Consider the following 24423-nt stretch of genomic DNA (forward strand, 5'->3'; position numbering starts at 1 on the left):
CGCCAAAAAAAAAAAATTGCAAAACAGAAGAATCTCACTGTACATCAAAAACTCCAAAAGCAATCAAATGCCAAGCATATGAATAAATAAAACTTATGAGGCCGATGAGGTAGACTGTGGGGAAATCCAAGGGACTAAATGGTAGGTACATCCTGGGTTTTCTGTATAAAGAGAGAATTCACAACAAAGGTAGGAAGATATTTTGTGCCTTATTCATCACATGTATCCTGATAGGATGCACCCCAAAGAGAAACTCAAGGACAGTACCAAATGAAAAAGAAAAACTTCTGTTGGAAGAGGCAATCCACTCACTATGTGCTCTTAGCTTCCTGTTAAGTGTTTCTGGACGTGCCAAGAATGAAAGGCCCAGTCACTCCATTTCTCAGGGATGTGTTTTCAGAGACCAACCAGGAGGGATAAGACAAGCTCTCCCTCTAGGACGAAGAGCAGGCTTGCTTACTCCCTGCTATAAAAGAGGTGGATTCGCTAATCTCAGTGTTCCTCAGCTGTGGGTGTAGCATCTCTCCTGGCTAAATCATATCACTTCCGCGGGACTTGGGGGCGAGGGGAACTGAAGCGTGGTGCTTGCTATGCTGTGAGCAATAAAGCTCTTTGAAGCTCTTCGTTACTGACCCAGGAATATCATGTGTTCTGTTAGCACCCATGGAAGAGTAGCAGCCTAGCTTATTAGCTCGTAAGTAGGGTAAAATAAAATCCCAGACTCAACAACTTTATCCCACTCTGCCTATAATGTTCTGGCCAGGAAGTAGGGGCAGACTGCAAGAGACATGATATAACTTTAGAAGTATTTGCAAACAAGCCACTCTTTCCAGGAAGAAAAGACTGAGGAAAAACCTATAAGTTACTGATACTTCCTCAGGTATTAGACGGCATCAAGGATCTGTAGGAGAAAAATAGCACTGCTTAAGAGGAATAATGTATTTTGTGAAAGACTCCGGGGAATAGGGAATTAGACTGGAAACTTCACATTTCCCTATAGATCAGAGAAGTGAATCTGGTCTCTGCATGTGGCAAAGAAAGCAAAATCAGGGTAATCGATTGACATGTGTTGACAAAGGCTGAGTTCGGACAAAATCTGCTTCAGAACCTATTAAAAGTGTTAAGCATAAAAATGGAAACATCAAATGGAAGTAGGAGGAAAGATTGCCTCTAAGATCCAAAATAGCATTTCAGAAAACTGCCTATATCTTCAGAATAATACAAACAAAGAGATGTGGCTTCCATCAATCATAAACAGAAATTCATAGGAAAGAACAACCTGAAATAAATAGTATTTCAAAAAATGGGACAAAAATAATCCCTTTCAATCCTTTTAAAAATATAAATAAATCAAACATACAACTAAAAGATGCAGGAAAATTTCCTGAATTGTGTATGAGATGTCTAAGTATCAATATAATAAAATAATTTTTCAAGTTGTAAGCAAAGCAAATAAAAAAAGAGATCTAAACCTATCTGTATGCTGGAAATATATATATATATATTTATGTTTTTATATATATGTTTATATATATACATGTTTTTAGCTAAAAGAATGAAGGAAAAATTATCCCATAGTCAACCAAGAGAAACAAGAAATAATTACAACAAAAAAAGGAGGTGGTGGTAAGCTCCCAAGAAACAGAAATTAGTCTAATCCCAGACTTCTGTTCAGCAACATTAATTCCAGAAGACAACAGAGCAACACACTTTGAATTCTTTGATAAACAGTTTCGGGATCCAACATTGTACCAATCAGAAGGTGTCTTCATATTTAAGGCAATATAATGAAATTTTTTAAAATGCAAGAGGATGAAATATAGTTACATTTTTAGGTGTAACTGATTAATTGTTCCAAAAATCTAAAAATTGAGAAAGTAAAAAAAATAAGACAAGAATGGGAAAAGTCTTGTGGCTGGTATCACAGACAGGTGAAACATAGATATAGTTAAAGACAATATACACATATAAAATTATTCATGAGGAGAATATTATTTATATTTAATCTATACATACACATACCTGTGTATATAAATAGTATCATACATACATACACACACAAAATATATATTTAGTAAAATGATATAATAACAATTGAAATCAATAATCATGGAAGTCACTATAACTGTGAGGTATACAGTAGGAAAAAAAGGAACTAAACTAATTGTTTAAAATGGGGGGACTCTGAAAAAATAATTTAAATTTAAAATTCTGGCTACTATAGAAGTAAACTTTTATAAATTAAGAAGTAATTTTACAAACTAAAAGGTAAACTTAAACTTCTGTAATATGAATATGACATATAGCTATCAAAGTACCCAGGGAAGATACAGGTTAAAAAAAAAAAACTGTTCATAGAGGGAAAAGAAACAGAGGAAGCAGAAGAAAGAGCAAGGAAGTTTGAAAAACGGAACACACAGAATATAATGGCAGGAACAAAACCAACCATTGCCATTATAAAAACAGAAGCAATAGAATAAGCTATGCATTAAATGACACATCATCAATTTATTAATGGTCTGCGGCAGTTGGGGGAGACTACTACCACATTATAAGAACATTTGCATTCTAATTTCAGAATAATTGAGGTGTAAAGAACTAAAAGAAATCTTAGAACCAAGGTAATGCTGATATGCACTATATATGAAACATACAACAAAAACAAAGGAAGAGAGACTAGTAAGAAGAAACAAAAAGGAGAAAATAGTCAAAAGATATATCAGGAAGATAAACACTAAATTAGGTCTCTGGTCCCCATTCTAAATTCCCTGCTAAAAAGCATGTGGTTTTCTCAGGATGGGACATGGGTTCATCCTGGTCCAATTAACAAGGTAAACTTGGCTTCCAGAGCCAGGCTTCAGTGGGGGCCTGTGTTGAAGGTCATCATGAGCTCGGCAAAACTGGAGTGGAGGTCAAAGATATGTCATGTTCTTTTCTTTCTCACTGTCTTTGTTCCTTTATATTTTCAGATTTGTTAGATGTAATTCTCTAATTTCAATGTTCTGCCAGAACAAAGGTCATGTCTGACAATTCGTTCATATGCCTTTCAGTTCTAACATAGTACAAAGCACGAAGCAACTAATGAATAAACACATCCTTAACTAGATTCTTTTTCCTCCCCTAAACAGAATCCTTACAAAATAGTAAAACAGATAACACACACACATACACCCACATTCACATACACACACATTTTAAACTCTGATTTGTACAGTATATAGAGATCAAAAAAATCATATTGAATTACTTTCTCAACCTATTTCTTTAATTAATAAATTCCACATATTGTTTCTGAAATCCAAAATGACCACACAAATTCAGTTATATATTTTTAAATTTTGGACTTATATGCGTGAACATATACTTACAGGCAAACTGGAGTTTAGCTTCTCTGCTGACAATTGTTCCAACTGAATTTGTTGCAAAACATTGATAACTTCCTGTATCCCAATTTCTGTTGGGGTTAAGAACCACAAGATTTCCTCCGTTTAACTTATAACGATACTCCATACTCAGATTAATATCGCTTCCATTCAGCTGCCATCTGTAAAACAAATGTCCAGGATTTTCCCCTTAGTATATTTAAACTTTTTAAAAAATCTGCATTAATAATCTACTTTAAACATCAGCTCTCTTATAAATGAAAGGCAACAAATACATCATTCAATTATTACATAATTGAAAAATCAAAGATGCCTAAGTTTTGTTATCAGAAACAAAAGGTTAAATTACCGTAGAAAGCACAAGAGAGTAGCATCTAAAAGCTAAAGATTTTTCAAGATTTTCTGAAGAGGTGAGAATAATTTAGTTTGTTCACTAGGGGGAAAATTAGGCTTGGTCTGTATAGACAAAGATGAAGTAGAATGTTGAGGTAATTATCTCATATACTTCAGGCCAGTATCATGCTGCCGATGAAGGGGGAAAAGAGCACATTTCTTTGATTTATCCAGACTGACTGAGCACATTTAATAAATTAATTGGGTAAGTGCTCAACTATCCATTTCAATTTGTCTGAGTAAATACCTGTCCCGGAGGCCCTCTGCTCTTCTAAGCCATCACAGTGATATTTACTAAATGGTACACTGTGGTAAAAGATCCTAAATGCCACCTAGGGGGTCGGAAACAGTAAAGGCACTAACCCCAGAGCCATATTTATCAATGGGAAGCCAAAAGAAAAAAAGAAAGAAGCTGGTTTTTAAACGAGAGTTTTCAAACAGAAAAACCAGAATTTTTTAAACAGCAAGCACACCTGACACATCCAAGAAGATTATTACCTTTAAAAACTCATTAAATATCGCACAATCTCAAGAACACATCCATTGTATAAATTAAGCCATCTGTCTCCTAGAGGACTTGATTTTTTAGAATAAAATTACACTGGTATCCATTCTATAAATTTTAGAGTATTATGGCAACAATCTCAATTGCTTTTCATAATAACTTTGAGAAAGTGGTTAATAAAAAATGACCATTTCACAGATGAGGATTTCAATAAAACAGTTGAGTGAGTTTGCAACTCTCCCCAAACTATTAATTACTGGATCAGAACTAGTACCCATTTGAATTCTAGCCCAGAGGTCTTTAACCATGTCATGGGTCATATAAAAAATTTATTAATATATCAAATATTTAACCTGGAAATAGTAATATTGTGAAAGCATAAAAAGAGGTGAAATGTGAACATTATCACAAACCAAAGGACATAAAGTTAAATGAAATATTACATAGCTGTGAAAATGTATAAGCTTTTGCAAACATAGAAGAGTCTTACAAAGGTGAAAACATTTTTTACAGTGCAATGTGATACCATGTATATAAAGTTTTTAAACATATAAAGTAATATTAAGAATGTATTAAACATTTTAAAATGTATGAAAATGAATCACTTCAAGTTTAAGGTACTTTAGAGCGCTCATGGAGAGAAAAGTGAGAAAGGGTTATGGGGCAAACACTGGGAAATTTAGCTTTTTTGGTTTTATTTCCTAAACTGAATAGTGGTTATATGAATGTTCATCATTACACTTAATTATATGTTTATATCATTTTCTATATCTGAAGTAGTGCATAATAAAATTTTAATAATGGAGGCTACAGGAAACGAATAAATTTTGAAGTTTAGTTTCTACAGCTCAAAGCAATATTATATCATTTGCTCATTTTAAAAATCAAGACTTTCTTGATTTTTCTTTCTTTATGCACATACAAGTCTCCCAGGTCTAAAGCAATATTTCTTCTGAGAAATCAAAATGAAATTAAGAGGAAAAACTGGAGGCCCCATGTCTTTTCTTTTGAACTTAAAAGAGCAAAATTACAAAGAAATATGAAAAAGCCGTAACTGCTTTCTCGTTTGTGGCAGATTTCCGCTATGGGTTTGATTCTGCTTTGTTTGTAGAGTAACTCTCTTATGCTCCTTCCCAAGGCAAGTCCATATTTGCATGTGCATTTTAGGTCACTTTCTTCTATTCTGACTTTAATCCTGCCCTTAGAGATTTGAAGTCGAACCATGAACACTTATTAACCCTTCTTCATCTTATTCCTGCCCAAATCCTAGAATTACAGAAACTCAGAAAAGGAAATGAAATCAAGGAAAATTGTCCATCTGCATTCTGTCTGAATACTCTGCACTCTTGATACACAAGGTGGCCTGCAGCCCAAGATCATCAGCATCCTCATCACAATCTGAGAGTTTGCTGGAAATGCAGAATCTTGGGCTCTATCCTAAATCTACTACACCAGAATTGGCATCTTAGTGAGATCTGCCAGTGTTTAATATGCCCATTCAAGTTTGGAAGAACTGGTCTATAATATCCCCAAGAAGCAACCGTGGACTGCCTATAGGGGACATAGATAAGAATTCCCCACTCTTGATTTAGCCTATTTCATATTCAACAACTATGATTAGAAAAAGCAACTTTCCTTCCCTCCCTTCCTGGTGAAAAAACATTTATTGAGTGCCTATACGTCAGGCAACTTTCCAGGTTCTAAGAATGGGGTGAAAAAGGTCCCTGCCTTCATGGAACTTACATCTGGGGGGAGACTTTTTTATGATTCCTCGTTCCTACCCTTTCTCCCTTGTCTAGTCCCAGGCTCTATCCAATCCTACCATGTAACAGCAGAATGAACAGAAATGAGATTCAGAAACAAGTGCTCCTTGTTTTACGGGTTGGACTCATCCCTCACCAGCTGTGTGACCATGGGCAGTTAACTTAACTCCTTTACACCTAAGTTTTTAACATGTAAAATAAAGAGAATGTCATCTTTCCCATAGGGTTGCTCTATCCATTTATTTAGACAATGTATGTAAAGCCGGGGGCTCAGGGCAGCCAGCCAACAAATGGGCTGGCACCACTGTTAACAAGGGAGGAAGTTCCATCAAAGGCTGCAAACCCATCTGTCTGCTTTGTTTTTCTTTTCTGCCATCCTCATAGAGTAGACGTGGGTTATGCGTAACCTGCTTGATTCAATGCTTTTGGTCATCTCCTCTCATGTGGAATGGGCTGTATCTTCCACATAGGGTTTGTCTGCATTTGTACCTGCCTGAGAAGTCAGGGAAACATGGGACGAAACACATGCTGGGCTTGACCTTCAAAGAATAAATCTGACAGTAAATCACAAGTGGGTGGGTTGAATTTTTAAGCTGCAAATGGTTTGCCAGTTACTAAATGACTTAATACTTGCAGGGGAGGAGGGAGGGGAGAACTCCTCTAAATGCAAAGCAGGAAAAATATAGTTAATTTCACATACTTTTTGAATGGAAAACTCTCATGACAAAGGGCACTTGTGACTTTGTTACCTACAAAGAACAGTTTGTACCAAGGAAAAAGGATTTCAGCTCCAGAGTCTAGAATGTTTACGGCCTGATGAAGCATGTCTGATGGCTTCATTTGAGAATTCTGTTTTCGTGTTTAGCTGATGAATAATAAAGGTACAATGGCTATGTGGAAAATTGTAAAGATAAATAAAAATATGGAGAAGCACTTCTTCTTGCCTATTTAATAGCTGGAAAGATTTAGAGATCATAAAGTACGTGGGAAAATACCTTATTTCAGTATGTGTCTGAGATCTAAAAGCGATCATCTCAAAGTTTTGACTGAAGATCCAAAACGGAAAACATTTCTTCTATTATGCATAAGTGTTTCTTACTTCTTTTAGCTCAGTCTTTGTCATATAGACAAAATCTCTATATTATTTCACTATGTGAAGAGGTAAAAGCTACTCTCTTTTACGTATGTTTCTGCTAGACTGAAAGTATAAGTGCATTTGTTTTAGCAAACTCTTAGAGCAAAGATATACTTGAGATACTCTGAAGAAGGTTAATTTTCTTTTAACAAAGCAATATAATTATTTCTCTCCTTCTTAACACTATTCATCATTAAATGGAACTCATCCCCAGGTGATATAAAATTTCTCAATATCTTATTAAACAATGGTTGTTTTTCCTCTTGGTGAAAATATGTGAATTCAAAAGGGTTTCTTGGTTTAAACTCTGCAACGTGTAAGCAATCTCTGGGCCTGGGCATCCAAATATTATTTTATCCTGAGGAAAGAATGTACTTAAGTTCCTAATATAAAATATTCATATTTGGGCCTGATTTCTGAATATTTCCAATATGATCTTCTGTATAAGAAATATTCATGAAAACTGAAGGCACACATATATAGTCCTTCCACAAAGAATGTGTCCAATAAATCTACAAATTAGACTTAATTTCTTTGCAGTAAATTGTAATCCAGCTGTTCAGAGTTCATGAACATCATGCATAGTGGTAAAACTGTGACAGGTAAGTGGCACATTCAAGTCATAAATTTGGGAAGCTTTCTGAGGTAGACACTGTCTTTTAGTTTTGCACATTCACAACCCTTTGTAGAAGTTACAGATGTCTACCTTACGAAGGAATTTTGAAGTTCCTGAGGACTCTAAAATCTCAGAATGAAATCTTTTTGAAATATGGAAATTGTTTAAAACTTCATAAAAGTAACATTTGCATACCCCAATTCCATTCCAAAAGGCTTAACGCAGTGATCTGGAGTAAAAGAAGACAGCTCTGGGGCTCTTGGAGCTACATACACCAGCATTTCAATCATGTAACATTTACACTGTGCTCTAGAATCAGACTAACATTGTAGCTTTAGCTCAGTGGCAAATGTCACAAGATGAAGCACCTTTGCATAATCATCATCTTGTAACACTCTTGAATGATCTTGTAAGTTCACTGTCTGCCTTCAGTGTTCAAATGCTCGTCCTACATGAATTAGGATTTGCTTTTAGAATCCACAAGTGAGAAATGGTTTATTATTCATATTTCACAACTCTGATTCTCAGGCAATGAGCTCTCATCCCCCTTAACTGCTTGGTGTGGAGCTTATATGTGAATTTGTTTCTAGGCCAATAACTTGAGGTTCGGGGTCTGGAAGAAGTCCTGGGCCACTTACTCTGATCGCTGACCTGAGGCAGCATGGATTGGATCAGTCCACTTCTAAGTCTCAGTTACATCCTCTACACAACAGGAAGCTGGTACCGACCTCATTGGAGAGAGGCTAGGGAGGTAAAGTGAGCACGAAAAACCGGGCCAAGCCTGCCACAATAGAACTGTGAAGGCTATGGCACTTTTTCCCCTAAAAATCTCAAATACAATTTCTTTAAAACGTTGTACAGGCCCTCAGGTTAACAGTTTTTGAATCTTGAATATAAAACATAAGGTATGTGACATGAGAGATACTTCAACTGGTAGTTATTACTTTTAAACGATGAAAACTATAATGGTGACTTCCAGGAAATAACTAAAACATCAGTAATTGAGAGCACATGAATCGCTGCCTTCCAACACAAAGAACAAACTATGTGTAAGACTGTGTGTGTGTATGTTTGTGTGCAAACACAAATTTACATAACAGTGAGTTAAATCAGTATAAAAAGCCTAGATTCTCAGGGTTGAGAGGTGCTTTTCAAACCATATAAGCTCCATTGGAGGATGATTGTCTATCACTGCTGAATTCCCACCATCGGTCATAATAGGCTATCCATGGTAGGTGCTCACAGAAGTTTCCTGAATTGGAGCAATCTTATTTTACCCTCTAACCTAGCCATTACTAGCCTCCATCCATACAGTCGTCCCTAACTGTGGCCATCCATATTACCAACAAACATCTCAAAGACAGGGAATGAATGCATAATTATTTTCATTTACCATACTAGTTATTATTTATTTACCATACTAGCTATTATTGTATATGTCAACCTCTTACACAAAACCACACTAGTATGGAATGAAAATAATGAAGATAAACATAGATGTATCTTGTTGTCAGTATAATTTAAGGCACCAAGTCCTAAACTGGGTCTTCCACTAGAACTTTGTAACAAGTCACCCTTTGAAATTGAAACTAACAAAACTGAGTGACAATAAATTGGGTGACATCAGGTAGTTTCAAAATAATCCCAGGATGTAATTCAGCTCATGGTTGATTGTATTAATATTGTCCTTCAAGATATCTACGCCCATCTTACAAAGTCTGGTCGGGAAAATGGAAACATAAACAATATTCCAAAGAAAAACAAATATCATGTGTTAGACTTTGATATAAAACCAAGCAAAAAGGACAAAATAATTTACTAAAATCTTTAGGGGTCTGGGGCTGGGTTTGGAAAATATGCCCACATTAAATACTTCTTAAATCAACAGGCAATACTTTATTTGAGGTTTGACAGGAAAATTAGGAATTTAGTCACAGAAGCAATTTGTGGTTTTAGATGCAGCTTTCAAGTTAATAAGCAAATGAATTTGTGTTCAAATGCAATGTTTGTTAATATGTTTACTGAAGTGATGAGAATAATTGCAGTCCTTGAAAGAATGAATGTCTGAATTTGCATATTCAATACTTTATCCAAAAATAACTAGTTAGGCTTCAGCAATAATTGCTGAAGATACAAATGAGTTAAATTGTGATGCTGTGTTTTTAAAAATCAAGTTTTTAAAATGTGTTTTATGACACAGATTCCCATTTGTCACTCATTGATAAATTTTAAACATATATAATAAAAAAAGGGGAAAACAGAGATTAAAGCTACACTGCGATTAAAAACAACTGTTGAGTTCACATAGGTAAAGCCTCGTTCAAATTCATCACTGATTGTCTTTCAGTTATTCTTGAGGAGAATTATAGAAGACGGCTGCTATTTCTGCCTTCCCTGCATCCATTTCAGCTTTTTCTGGTAGCATCTTTCTCCTTCTCCTTTGAAAAGGCCACCCCTCCCAGGACCCAGGAGTGCCCAAAGAGCACATTCCATATCTCAGGCCTTAGTGATTAGTTAAGAATACAACTGTGACCCAACTGATTTAACTTGTGTTTGATCAGTATGTGTTTTCCTTCCCCCTTGCCTCACTACCAAAACATAAGACCAGCAACAAAAAGATGTTAATTTTTTAACTGCCATCTTTAATATCTAAAATCTAACCTCCACGTTTCTCCTGGGTTCTGACTGCTGACAGTATTAGCTAAGTTTTTATTTCATGTTTTTCTGATGCCGTTCAGAGCTTTTGATGACTCTAATAGGAAAGATGCCCTCTTTTTCCAGTTAATATTCTGTGGAGGATATAAGTAGACCTAAGCAGTCATCTTTGTCACCTCAAGGGCAATCTGTCTTAAAATAGAGCCAAAAAGGAGGACTCAATCCAAATTTAAGAATATCCTACACAATAAACAATGGACCACTTCTGATCCAGTGATCCTTCATGACACTCTTGACTCCCGAAACATGATCTAACCCCAAACTGCCTCTCTTTGTTTCCTCCCTGTTAACTTCATTCCATTTCTTTTTTCATGCCACCAATTTAGCTTTCACTGTTTGCTAAGCATTCTGAATGTAAGGATGAAGAACACACTGTCTTCACCTTGAAGGGAGTTACATCCGACCAGGCAAACCCACTTCATTTTGGTAAGTTTTATAATCCAGGAAGGCCTAGGTGCAATGCGCAGTACATGGCTGAGGCATGGAACCCAGCTCTGAGGATATCGAGACGGCTTCATGGGAGAGACAGTAGCACAGCCTGGTTTCAAATGCCCTGGAAGAGACACTGTCTACCTCTGCTTGCCTCAGGCACCACAGAAATTCTTTCTTCTTTATGGTTTGCAATCATTCCAACCTTGTAAACATTTCATTGCTCTTAGTAGCTGACTCTGTGTGTGGGGACCAGAGCTCATCAGCTAGAGAAGTCAGGATGCTAAAAGGAGTTGAGCTTGAGGATAGGCTCAGAGAATTGGGCCTAGTAATCTAGCAGAACAAATTACATTTCCTTAGGGCCAAGGGAATTTGGAGGAACAATAATTCTTACTTGCCTTGGAGCACAAAAGTAAAATAACAGTGACATCAGATCTTACATGGCAACAAGATATACATAAGGGACAAATTGCATATTATCAAAAATATATTTTAAATATATTTCATATTTTATTAAATAGAATATATCATATATTATACATACATGGTACGTGGTACCATGTATAGTATTATGTGGTGTGTCTCCACACAGATGTGTGTTTAGATAACAAGTAAACGCCTTACATTTACTCCTTGGATAAACGGTGAGCAGAAATTAGTCCATTATTTTTTCTTCGTTCTTATACTGAATGCATTTAGTGGACTTTCAGTAAATTAAACATGTGCAGGATGTAACTCCATTATAGGGAACTCTACTTAAAAGGGAGAAACTGTGGCCGAAGAGATCTGCATTTTGCAGTGTTATATAGTCCTTACAACGTGTATATCCAAGATTCCTCACACTGTACTTTATTAAAATTATTTACTTGTTATATAAAGCTGGAAGAGAATCATGTTCTGGTTGCTTCCTTGTGATGAGAGAAAAACAGAAGAGCATTTATAGAAAAGAGTTGTGGATCCAAGGGTCAGAGCAGAGCAGTGCTGTCTGATAGAACTTTCTGCAAGCACCAGAAATTTCATCTGTGTTGTCCAATACAGCAGCAATTAGCTACATGTGACTACTGACCACTTGAAATCAGGCTGCTGTGACTGAGGAACTGAATTCCTAGTTTAACGGATTTAAACGTACATGGCCACACTTGGCTACTGGCTACCATATTGGACAGCACAGCCTGTAAGTCTCCAGCCCGACTAAACTTTGTGAACACAAAGGCCACATGGGACACATTCACTTTTAAGGCTTATCTTCTTTGGCCTAAATTATATTTTAAAAGAAAAACAGTCAACATTAGATGTAGATTCAAAAAAGAAAATTTCTCAATTTTAAACATCTCTTGAAAAGGTTTTGTAATATTGGACCAGGACTCCTGGATGGTAACAACCGGCTAGTGTTAAGGAGCAGTCGTGAACAGTGGATGGACCTGCGGCTGAATGTGGGACGGTCTCCAGTCATTATTCAGTATGTCCATATGTTCCTAAGGCAGGGCCACCTCTTTTAGTTTTGTTACTTACCTGGTCTCCATTGGCATTTGAATACTATGCTCCAGTCTAACCCAAATATGTGGTCCCTTTTAATGCTGAATGGCATCAGGAGAAGTGACTAGGGAGCCTCGTATTTGGGATCTTTCATCTTAGCAAATAATGGGCATTTTTAACCCTTTGAAAAGTTGGAGAAAATCCTTCCCATTTAAAAAAGTTATTAATACTTCTTCAGGGTAACCTCTTTCAGCATCATCAGCAATTACAATGAGACTGAATACTAATTAACCTTTAAATACAGGCTTTGGGGCTCAGGAGGGAAGATGCAAAAGAAAGAATAAAATTCTCAATTAAACCCTAAAACAAGTAATTTCTCTTGAGAATTTCTGAACTTTTGGATTTCTAATATGGCCAATTAAGAGTTCTTTTTACCCAGTGGGATAATAACAAAGACAAGATTTCTTATCAGAGAAGTTTGCCTCAGTCTACAAGACAAGCTCTGGGTTTTCAAAGGACATTTTTTTATAAGACTCATAGACTTTATTCTGAAACTTGGGAAGTGTGTTTGGACTGCTTTTAATTTACAGCTTCACACGAACCGCTAATTTTCCTCCGTGATATCTTTCTTTTCCCTCCTTCCCTCTCTCTCTATCTATGTGCTTAGATTTATAAATACTTACAAAAAGGTTTCCTTTCTCTGACTTTATGTAAAAAAAAAGAAAAGAAAAGAAAAAACCCCATGTTATTTATTTATGTCCTCAAAGTCATTACCTATTTACACTATTTATCTGTAATTTTTAAAGGATAGCAAAAAATAAGAACAAGCAAGCATATTTTCTTCTGGAACAATTAAAGAATAATGCAGAATATTACCTGGTTGACTATTAAAGTCAAAAGCTAGGGAAAGGGGCTTCCCTGGTGGCGCAGTGGTTAAGAATCTGCCTGCCAATGCAGGGGACAGGGGTTCGAGCCCTGTCTGGGAGGATCCCACATGCCGCGGAGCAACTAAGTCCGTGAGCCACACTACTGAGCCTGCACGTCTGGAGCCTGTGCTCCGCAACAAGAGAGGCCGCGACAGTGAGAGGCCCGCGCACTGCGATGAAGAGTGGTCCCCGCTCGCCGCAACTGGAGAAAGCCCTCGCACAGAAACGAGGACCCAACGCAGCCAAAAATAAATAAATAAATTTTTTAAAAAAAAGCTAGGGAAAAAATCAGGCCATAAATGAAGGTGTTATCTAGGTAGACACGGTCATGATTACAACCCACATCAGTCTATATTCCCATTTATTCCATTAGCACAACCTATTACTTATACAGATACCATGGATAACAGGGAGTTGTTGCTTATTATAGGAAAGCCTAATATTTTCACAATGAAAAGAGGTTCCCTAGTGCTTTTTCAATGTCTCAATTTCTTTTTTTTTTTTTAATTAATTAATTAATTAATTTTTGCCTGCGTTGGGTCTTCGTTGCTGCATGCCGGCTTTCTCTAGTTGCAGTGAGCTGGGGCCATTCTTCGTCGCGGTGCGCGGGTTTCTCATTGCGGTGGCTTCTCTTGCTGAGGAGCACAGGCTCTAGGCGTGCAGGCTTCAGTAGTTGCGGCACGCAGGCTCAGTAGTTGTGGCTCGCGGGCTCTAGAGTGCAGGCTCAGTAGTTGTAGTGCACGGGCTCAGTTGCTCTGCTGCATGTGGGATCTTCCTGGACCAGGGCTCAAACCCATGTCCCCCGCATTGGCAGGCAGATTTGTAACCACTGTGCCACCAGGGAAGCCCCCAAGGTCTCAATTTCTAATGACTATAAAGTGAAATTTTATACTGGTTAGAATTCTTTTTTTGTTTGTTTTTGAATTTTTGAATTTTATTTATTTTTTTATACAGCGGGTTCTTGTTAGTTATCCATTTTATATATATTAATGTATATACGTCAATCCCAATCTCCCAATTCATCCCACCACCACCACCCCTCCCCCCTGCCACTTTCCCCCCTTGGTGTCCATACATTTGTTCTCTACATCTGTGTCTCGGTTTCTGCCCTGCAAACCAGTTCATCTGTACCATTTTTCTAGGTTCCACCTATATGCGTTAATATACGATATTTGTTTTTCTCTTTCTGGCTTACTTCACTCTGTATGACAGTCTCTAGATTGAATGGATAAAGAAGATGTGGTACATATATACAATGGAATATTACTCAGCCATAAAAAGGAACGAAACTGGGTCATTTGTAGAGACGTGGATGAACACTGGTTAGAATTCTTAGCTTTAGAAAATCTTTCGAGCTATAATGAAAGTGTCTGCTCTATTTTCCTATAAACCAAATATTTTAAAACCATAACTAGCATGTAAAATTTCTTCATTTATCAGACTTAAAACCGATAAGTCAATTTCAGTCACACATCTCCTAATCTCAGATACAGATTTTTTTAGAATTTCAACATATAATATCTCAGGACATATAACAAATCATAAAAAGTACGGTGCAAAAGGCAGAATTTTTTCAACATTTTATACATGTTATCAGTATGTTTAAACAAATACATTATGTTTACACAATGGCATCGTGTAAATATACCTGGTATCACTTTAAATGTATTAATCTGGAATTAAAATAAATACCTGATATATAAAGAAATAATTACAACAAAAGGCTGTTTCTGGATTTCTAAGCTCAGGTCTTCTTGCTGTTTGGTTAAACTTTACAAACATAATTAATCTATTCATTTAGAAATAAACTGCTGTATGACTATATCTTGTATCTTGACAATTTTGCAGCTGAACACATTTATCACCAAATTATTCACAAGATAAATGCCAGGAAATAACTTTACTGACAACAACAACAAAAAAACCCAGCCCACACATGAGTCATTCACATGGATTCTTTATAATATTCACAGTCGTGTCTAAAAGGATAATCTTCCATTTCAGGGACAAACAAACAGATACATTTAGGAAGTGTTAGAATGTCCTACAAAAATGCCAGGAATAAATGTTTCCAGGATAATGTCTTGTTAAGTGGATCTGTTCATCTTCCCCCAAAAGAAGAAAATATTTTCAGCTTTTGTATGTGCTATGTCTGGTTAATTGAACTGGCTCATAAAACACAGCTTCTTGTTTTTTTAATCATGTTAGGGACTTCCCTGGTGGTCCAGTGGTTAAGACTGCACGCTTCCAATGCAGGGGGCGCAGGTTCAATCCCTGGTCAGGGAAATAAGATCCCACAGGCCGCACAGTGTGGCCAAAAAAAATAAAATCATGTTATACTTTTCTTACTTCTATAGGTTAAGGAAGAGGCAGACAGAAAACTTTCCATCACCTCTGTCAGTTCTAACCAGTAACCTGGAATCTTTACATTTATTTTGTTGAAAACACACAACAGGTGCTCAATAAATATGTTGTTGCTTACTGTTGAAAGAAACTGACCTTGATTACTTCCAGATGCAAAAATACAAAGGTCTACCTTCTAGGCTAATGCTGACCCAGTTTAACAATGACTGTTCGTTTCTGTTATCCACATGGGTTAAGCAAACAATAGAAGATCTACTCGAAACATTTAGAATTTCATTAATAAAGGCTGAAGTCTGCTTGTTCTTCAGGTTATAGAAAAGGTTTTGCCAAGCGAACTAATACTGTAAACAGAGTGTTTGAGACAAATGCTCACAGTACTCAAGAGCATGTTGTTTTCAAGGTGCCTCAAGCATTTTCTCGTAACCATTTATATGAAAGCAGCATATGCTATTTATAAATAATTCATCTCTTCATTAAAGTGGGCCCCCTGAGCACCCCTAAAAGTAAAAATCGTTAATCTTGTATTATTTAATAAAGTAAATATCCATCCCATCCAAATAATCCACCATCATCTCCCAAATGTTAATATTTTTATCTTAAGGTGATGGGAGTTCACTTTTTTTTTCTTTTTTCCTTATAGCTTTCTGTGTTGTTTGAAAGTTTTCAGTGAACAAGTTATTATTTATATAATCTGAGATACACACTTTCACATGAAAAAATATAATAAATTTATTTTCTCTTCAAGAATAATTAAAATGACTTCAGTAGGAATGCATTTTATTCTTCTATACTTAATGAACTTTGTAACATATACTCAGTAAAATAGCAAAGGAAGGATAGATGCTGTTACCTTTTTCTCAAACTATGATTGCTACATACCTTTACAACACATTGAATTTCATCCCCACAATGGATGTGTTCCCAAGGACTACATGTAAATGCAAATCTATACATTGTTTTACCACAAATCAATGAAAAAACACTGTTTATTTACGAAACTCCACCATGTTTCTCTTTAATCAAGAAATCTTACTGTAAAGTGATAATCTATCAAATATACACAATATGGAGCCAAATGTTTATGTATGAACTCTGCTGAATATAGCAGACAACTATAGCTTCATGTATTATTTCTTACTGATAGCATAAATATACGGAAGCAAAAAAAAGTTCACAATTGCTACATCGTTTTTTCTTAATTTGGATTTTCAAACATTCCACTGTACCTGTAATGAGGTGAAGGGTTGCCTCGTGCTTCACAATTTAAAGTTATTTTTTTATCCTCTGAACCAACAGGAAAAATGCTGTTGCTGGGTTCTTTGATAAACACTGGGCCTTGTAAGAGCAGCTCACCTACATGGGTGGGAAAAATAATCGTAATAAGTAAAAGCTACTGTACAAGCTGCACTCTACAATTAAAGAAGAAAAGCAAGCAACTAGTGTCTGCTCTTTAAAAAAAAAAAGGAAAGAAAAAGCAGGCTTTGCTTCTTCCCTCATCCACAAAGATGCCCTGTAGGCACTGCTTTGTTTGTAAGCATCACTTAAGCCATCTTTAACAGCCTAGTAACACTTCTAAGAGAATGAAAATTACTATCAAAACCACTGCCATATTCATAAGATTACTTAAAAGAATAAATAAGGCTGTACTAATTACTTTTTGTAACATAAACTCTTCCTAAATTATCGGTGGTAAATTACCTAGTCTAGGATGCCTTTCTGTCATAAGCCTCTTTACAAAACTTAAGCTGTATTGAAAATCACTTGAATCCCTGACTATTGTCTTTCTCATAAAACCCTACCATGCCTGCAAATCTGAATGCTGACAATGTTATTTTGCACTCTGACCTCAAAACACTCAATATTTGGTGGGATTTCCATTTTACTACTAGCAAATTGAAAAGAAGGATACAGCACTGAACAAGTGTCCTTTAAAAAGTGTTTCTACGTTGGTTAAGAGAACTTGAACATTCTGAGACTTTCCACATACACACACACAAAAAATTAAAAACCTGTGTCTTTGTACTATGAATTTCAAAAGGAATGAGATAATGCCATCACCAAATGTTTATGCTACTGCAATTGTATAATCATTACCAGAGCCTTTCTGAAAACAAACATATTCACAGGGGGAGAAAAAAAAAAAGCTCTTTTCTCTCCTATCTTGAAATGCTCAGTAAAGTTGCAGAGAATGAATAATCAGACTAAGAGACAAAGACAACCCATGAACAGACGACAAAGAAAATGAGACGGAAAATAACCCCCAAAAGCCCAGAAACCATTTTGGCTACTTAACTAAGTAATAACATTACAACATTAATAAAAATGTTTCCCATAATAACTGGAATAATAAAGTAACATAATACTGAAAATAATCATTGAAATGAAGAAAAAGCAGCAAAGCCACCACGTGAACCCCATGTGCCCACATCTTTTCTTTAATCTCCGCCACGCTCTGTGAGGTAAGTACCGTAATTATTCCCAGTGCACAGAAGAGAAGTGTGGAATCTAAGAGTGGTTAGGTGAAGCGAGCAAGTACACACAGCTTCTCAGAATGTACACACTGGAGATTATCTGATTCCAGTTCTTGTAGTGATACCCTCTGGACTTCCGCCCAGTGAATTTGGCCTTGCCATTAATCTGGCCTTTGGGAGGTAATCTATGTCTTACCTGATAGCAATGCCTTTGTTTAGTGTGAGGACTGGCCACCCTGGGTCTGAGGGTGGGAATGGCCACACCTGATAGTCCTGGATGGGGGCTGACCACACTAGAAAGACCAACCACATGACTGACAGTAGGAGATTTGGCCACATGGGATGAGGTGACTTGGAAACTGCTCTCAACCCCATATGCAATCAATCAACCATGACTGCAGAATGAAGCCCCAGTAAAAACTTTGGATGCTGAGGTCTGACGAGCTTTCTGGTTGCCAATACTCCTTGTGTGCTGTCACACATCAACACCAGGATGGTAACACATCCTGGGGACAACAAAAGCTTAGCATTCAGGACTCTTCTAGAGTCTGCCCTATGCTTCTCTTCCTTTGGCTGATTTTAATACGTATCTTTTCCCGGTAATAAACCATAATCATGAGTATAACAGCTTTCAGTGACTCCTGTCAGTTCTTCTCGTGACTAACCAAACTCAGAATTCACAACTGATGATATAAATGAGGGCAGTCTGGGGACTGTGCACTCAAACGTCAAAGTTTGGCTAACTCTGGGCAGCCTTCCACTGCAACATCACCATACAGTTAACCCTTACTACTGCCCACCATGATTTAAGAAAGCAGTGGGCTATCCTCGGAAGTCCCTGCTTTTTGTTTTCGTTTTTGTTTTTTGCTTTACAATGTTGTTACTTTCTGCTGTTTAACAAAATGAAATCAGCTATACATATACATATATCCCCATATCCCCTCCCTCTTACGTCTCCCTCCCACCTTCCCTATCCCACCCCTCTAGGTGGACACAAAGCACCGAGCTGATCTCCCTGTGCTATGCAGCTGCTTCTCACTAGCTATCTATTTTACATTTGGTAGTGCATATATGTCAATGCCACAAGTCCCTGGTTTTTATTTACACATAAGGGGAAAACGTCACAAGGAAAAAGAAAATCTCACTTTTCCTTTGCGGAAAAGGACAACCTCCAGAAGAAAGGAATTTTGAAACAGCTACTAATCAAATAGTCCCTAATCAAAAAAGAACCAATGCTGTCATTTTCTTGAATTTTTTCCCTTCAAACAGTTTACTGCATAAAAATAAATACAAAAATGACAGTGTTTTATTAATTTGAACATACTTCTGTCTGTTACAATGTCTGTTTGTAAATATTTCCAAAGAGGGTGGATTTTTCATAGCATTTTTTCTAGTGCAATGGCTTCTGATTTATTTTCAGTGACATATATTTTATTCATTTAGGAGATGGTATAGCATCACTGTCCTGACGAACTGATGTACACAGGGCTTGAAAGTAATAAGATTTTAACATAATGACATACATTTGAAACTAGCAGGTAAGTTGGGGAAGGAAACCAACAGAAGGAAAACTGGGTCTAGATAAGAAGGGGGTGATTTCAATGCAAAAGACAAAGAGAGGTTTTTTAAAAATTTCCTACAAGTGACCACAATGAAAACCCAAACATCCATCATCATCCAATAAAAGTCAAATTCCCAAATGATGTTCTAATTCTTCTCTAGAGACTGCTATACATTTTAGATGATGGTATTAAATACTTAGAAACATTTTTTTCTGAGACCCTTTTGAAAGAGGGATGATAATAGCTAATTTACTAACATTTATGTGCCAGGCACTGTACTCAGCCATTTGTCAGCCTCATCTCCCTATTCCCAGGCTGCCTTTGACCCATCCCCTACTTTCTGAGGTCCAGCTGCACCGCCATCCTTGTCTTCGCCTCTCAGACATGCTGAGCTTTGGGTTGACCTTCCTTCTTCTTCTTGTGCTCTGGTTTCCTTTTGTCATTCAGAACTCAGCATAACTGTCATCTTCTCAGCTTAAATGAGACTGCTCCCCCACCTAAGTCATTACTCACCCCTCACTTCCACCACGTATCAGCACATCTCACTGTCTCTCACTACCTGTAAACAGTATACACGTTTATATGAGTGTTTGTTATTTACCTGTATCTAATTCATTGCTGCCTCCCCAACTCCTAGAACATGGCAGATATTCAATATCTGCTGAATACACAATTAAGATGAATGAAGAAATTCTCTCAATAACTCAATATAAGGCAGATATTAATTTACAGCTGGTGACTGATAAAGCTAAGATTTTAATTCCAGAGCTTATTTTCTCACCTGGTAGTTGTTTGGCCTCCCCAGAAGAAATGAGACCCAGAGAGGTTAAATAACCAACCAAGTTAACACAGTGTTTTAGTGAGAGACCTGGGATCACACCCCAGTGGTCACAGTCTTGGTTTGTTTTCCGTTTCCATTAAACCACACTGTTCTAAATATGCTCAAAGGTGAAAATTAACCATCAGTTTGCTTTTTCAACTTCAGTATTTCCTGATGACACTGGAGTTAACAGCCTGTGAGGCACATACCCGCCATTTCTGAAATTTAAGGCTCCTAAAGGCTTTTCAGACCATCAGCAGCCATTCAAGAGTCTCCAACACCTCCAAAAATTTAAGTACAAATTAATAATCAGGAACTTCCCTGGTGGCACAGTGGTTAAGAATCCGCCTGCCAATTCAGGGGACACGGGTTCGAGCCCTGGTCCGGGAAGATCCCACATGCCGCGGAGCAACTAAGCCCGTGTGCCACAACTACTGAGCCTGCACCCTAGAGCCCGCGAGCCACAACTACTGAAGCCCGCGCGCCTAGAGCCCGTGCTCCGCAACAAGAGAAGCCACTGCAATGAGAAGCCCGCGCACCGCAACGAAGAGCGGCCCCTGCTCGCCGCAACTAGAGAAAGACTGTGCGCAGCAATGAAGACCCAATGCAGCCAAAAATAAATAAATAAATTTATAAAGAAAAAAATCAAACATGACAGGTTGGTCCACGCTTCATACTCAGAAAACACACAGAGGCCACTCAATCTTGTTTCCCCAGAATAATATCGGTGATGAGAGATGCCGGGTTATAATGTTCTAGTCTCCTGCCAGCAATATAAGCTTAAAAGGAAAAGATTCTGAAGTCTTTGCTAACCTAAAGGAAATTATCCAACAGTTTCTTCAAAGCTAATTTTGATCCTCCAAAGGACAAAACCTTGACTATTCATACAGATATTCATAACCAGCAAAAAGCAGCTTGGCTGAAAACAGAAGGGGGCCTCATGCCTAACTAAATGGATTCAATGTAACATTTAGATTGATGCTAAACTTTACTTTTTGTGACGGGGGCATTTTTTTGATATGCTGGCCTGGCTCCCAAGCTCCATTTTAAGTTTACAACCTAAAATAAACGGCATATAACACCTCCGAACAGGACTAATAATTCCAAAAATCCAATCCTGAGGTGTTTTTTTTCCCCTCCAAACACCCAGAGGCTACTAGTAATAACTCCCTTTGAATGTAAGTACAAGCTTTATGAGCTCCTAAGGTAATGTCACTAAAAGATCAAGCTGTGGCCAATCAATTCTAATGGTCATACTCCATACAATTTCTATGAAGAATGACAGAGAGGAACAAAGGATTGCAGGCAGTTGCATTACTTTTACTAAAAGAAATAAAAGTCCTAAAATACTACAGTGTTATCTCTGAAATTCCTACAGAAAAGGAAAGCATACCCCATTTTCCCTTGCTGACTTACATCATAGCTACATGACACAAAAAAGGAGGAAATGAAGAGGGTAAATCCAAAAAGAGAGCTAGGGTTGGTAGTGCTGTTTAAGGCAGAATGTAAAAGAAGGTGGATCTAGAAAGGAATATTCAATGTAGTTAAAAGAGATATCTGACCCAAACAGAAGGATCTCTAGCCCAGGTCAGAGAAAGTAAAATAATATGCTGCCAGTGAGATGAGATCTAAATTCCAGGCCTTACTATTCCACAGGAAAGAAAATTTAAGATGGAAACACTCTGTAGCAGTGGGACATCACCTTTGATTTTGGCATCGGCGGTCTACAGCTAGAAAATGCTTTAAAAAAAAAAAGCAAGGGATGACTAAAATAAAATTCCATTTATATTCTTCCAATGTCAGGGGAGGCTGAAGAATTCAATCTTAAGATAATTCATTTCTTTAACAAATATTTGAAGGCCAGACACGCACACCATGTGCAAAACTAGCTGTGGCAGATACTGTCGGTTGTCTACACAGCAGTTCTTCCCTAATTGTTTTCCTTGCCTTCAGAACTTGCCTTGTCATCAGAGATGCTGAAAGCACCAGATATGTTACCTTTCCAGGACTCTTTGTAGTTTTTGACTGGAAAGCAGGGTAGACAGGGGAGATTGGGTTATGAGACCAGTAACAGCCAAAAAGGGGTATATTAGTTTGCTAGGTCTGCCATAACACAGTACCACAAACTGGGTTGTTTAAGCAACAGAACTTAATTTGTCTCACAGTTTGGAGGCTAGAATTCTCAAATCAAGGTGTGGGCATGGTTGATTCCTTCCGAGGGCTCTGAGGTGAGGATCTGTTCCAGGCTTGTCTCCCTGGCTTATAGGTGTCCTCTTCTCCCTGGGTCTCTTCACCTCATCTTCCCTCTCTGTGTGTCTCTATATCCAAATTTCCACCCTTAATAAGGATACATGCATAATGGATTTGGGTCCACCCTGATGATCTAATCTTCACTAATTACATCTGCAATGACCCTGTGTCCAAATAAGGTCACATTCCGAGTTCCTGAGGATTAGGGCTTCAACACACAAATATTGAGGGGATACATTTCAACCCATAACAAGAGGTAAAGGAAAATCTGCTAGAGGCTTCTAGGAAAGGGTCCTCACATCTTTGAGTTCTTGAACCAACATGAACCACGTTAACTCTAAACATCACGTGTTGGAAAAATAAACCTCTGACTCGTTGTCACCTGCAGCTCAATCTACTCTAACTCACATGCTAAAAAAAAAAATTAAAAAAAAAACAGGGAAAAGACAATATAGCATACTTCAGATGAGAAAGGACAATAAAACATGAGGAATAACTAATTCATCCATTTCCCACACCTGGAAATGTTATCAAGCAATTAGGTTAAAAGGAAAAATGCTGGAGTGTGACAGCGTGACAGAGGGCATTAGAAAGTGCTAAAATTCTTTAAATTGCTAAGTTAATAGTTTACTACTTGATTTGCTCAATCGTTACTTCATGCTTTGTCCATAAACAGAAATGGAGAAACTGCATGAGAAGCAGTATTCAATAGTTACGGAATTAGAACTGAAAGTGGCTGTTTAAGCTTTACAAGTACTAGAAATAAATGTTCACATAAATGAATGCTCCTCCCTAAAGTGGCAGATCCTTTTCAACACATGACAATTTTTTTAAACCAAGGATTGTATTTTTCCTCTCACTGCAACCTGCCTACAAAAAACACAATAAGACTCATACCCATACACGTTTACTTACCTAATAGTCATGTTTAAGGTTAAATATCTGGACTTTAGCACTTTAGTAAACCAATCACAGATTTTGATGAAAGTTGTCCTCTGTTTCACTGGATGGATGAATATTCAATATGTAATACAGTTGAGTAAAATAAGAGAATTTGGGAATACTTCTGAGGGTAGCTAATATTTTATCTTGATGCTTTTAACCCAATGGCTATATTTCTGATTTGTGAAATATCTTTATATTTCAGTGATACGTTTAACCAATTTACAGTCATATTGCAGGAAATAATGTACTGGGGAGAAAACAAACTTAGAGGAGATGGGTTGAAGTCTTAGTAGATTAAAATGTTTTCATAATACTCTTTCTTTATTTAAATACATGTTATTGTCTTTTTACGAATGTGAGTTCTAGTGCTTTTGAACCTCCCTGACATCTTTCCATAATACCCAGTCCATAATTATACCTTTCTTGCTAGATGGCTTAAGAGCAACTCCACATGATAAAAAAATGTTACAGTGCTATTGTTAGATGCAGTGTGCCACGTGTACAATACACCCAGGAATATACAATCCATAACTCATTTATTTGAAAAGAAAAAAAACACTTATAACTCCACTTTCTATTATACCAACTTTTACTGAATATCTCTGAAGTGTGCAAATTCATAAGGTTCTCCCCAATCATACTGAATTGAAAACACTTCATTAATCAACTC

At 37.1% G+C, this 24423-nt stretch overlaps 1 protein-coding gene across 1 annotated transcript in view; it reads right to left on the reverse strand.

Moving 5' to 3' along the window:
• Positions 1-24423, reverse strand: part of CNTN3 (contactin 3) — a 331266-nt gene that overhangs the window by 198236 nt on the left and 108607 nt on the right. The window contains 2 exon segments of the mRNA XM_036867699.1: positions 3369-3544; positions 16932-17058. Coding sequence (XP_036723594.1) covers positions 3369-3544; positions 16932-17058 — 303 coding nt within the window.

Source organism: Balaenoptera musculus, chromosome 11, assembly GCF_009873245.2.
Source record: "Balaenoptera musculus isolate JJ_BM4_2016_0621 chromosome 11, mBalMus1.pri.v3, whole genome shotgun sequence".
Taxonomy (NCBI): Eukaryota; Metazoa; Chordata; class Mammalia; order Artiodactyla; family Balaenopteridae; genus Balaenoptera; species Balaenoptera musculus.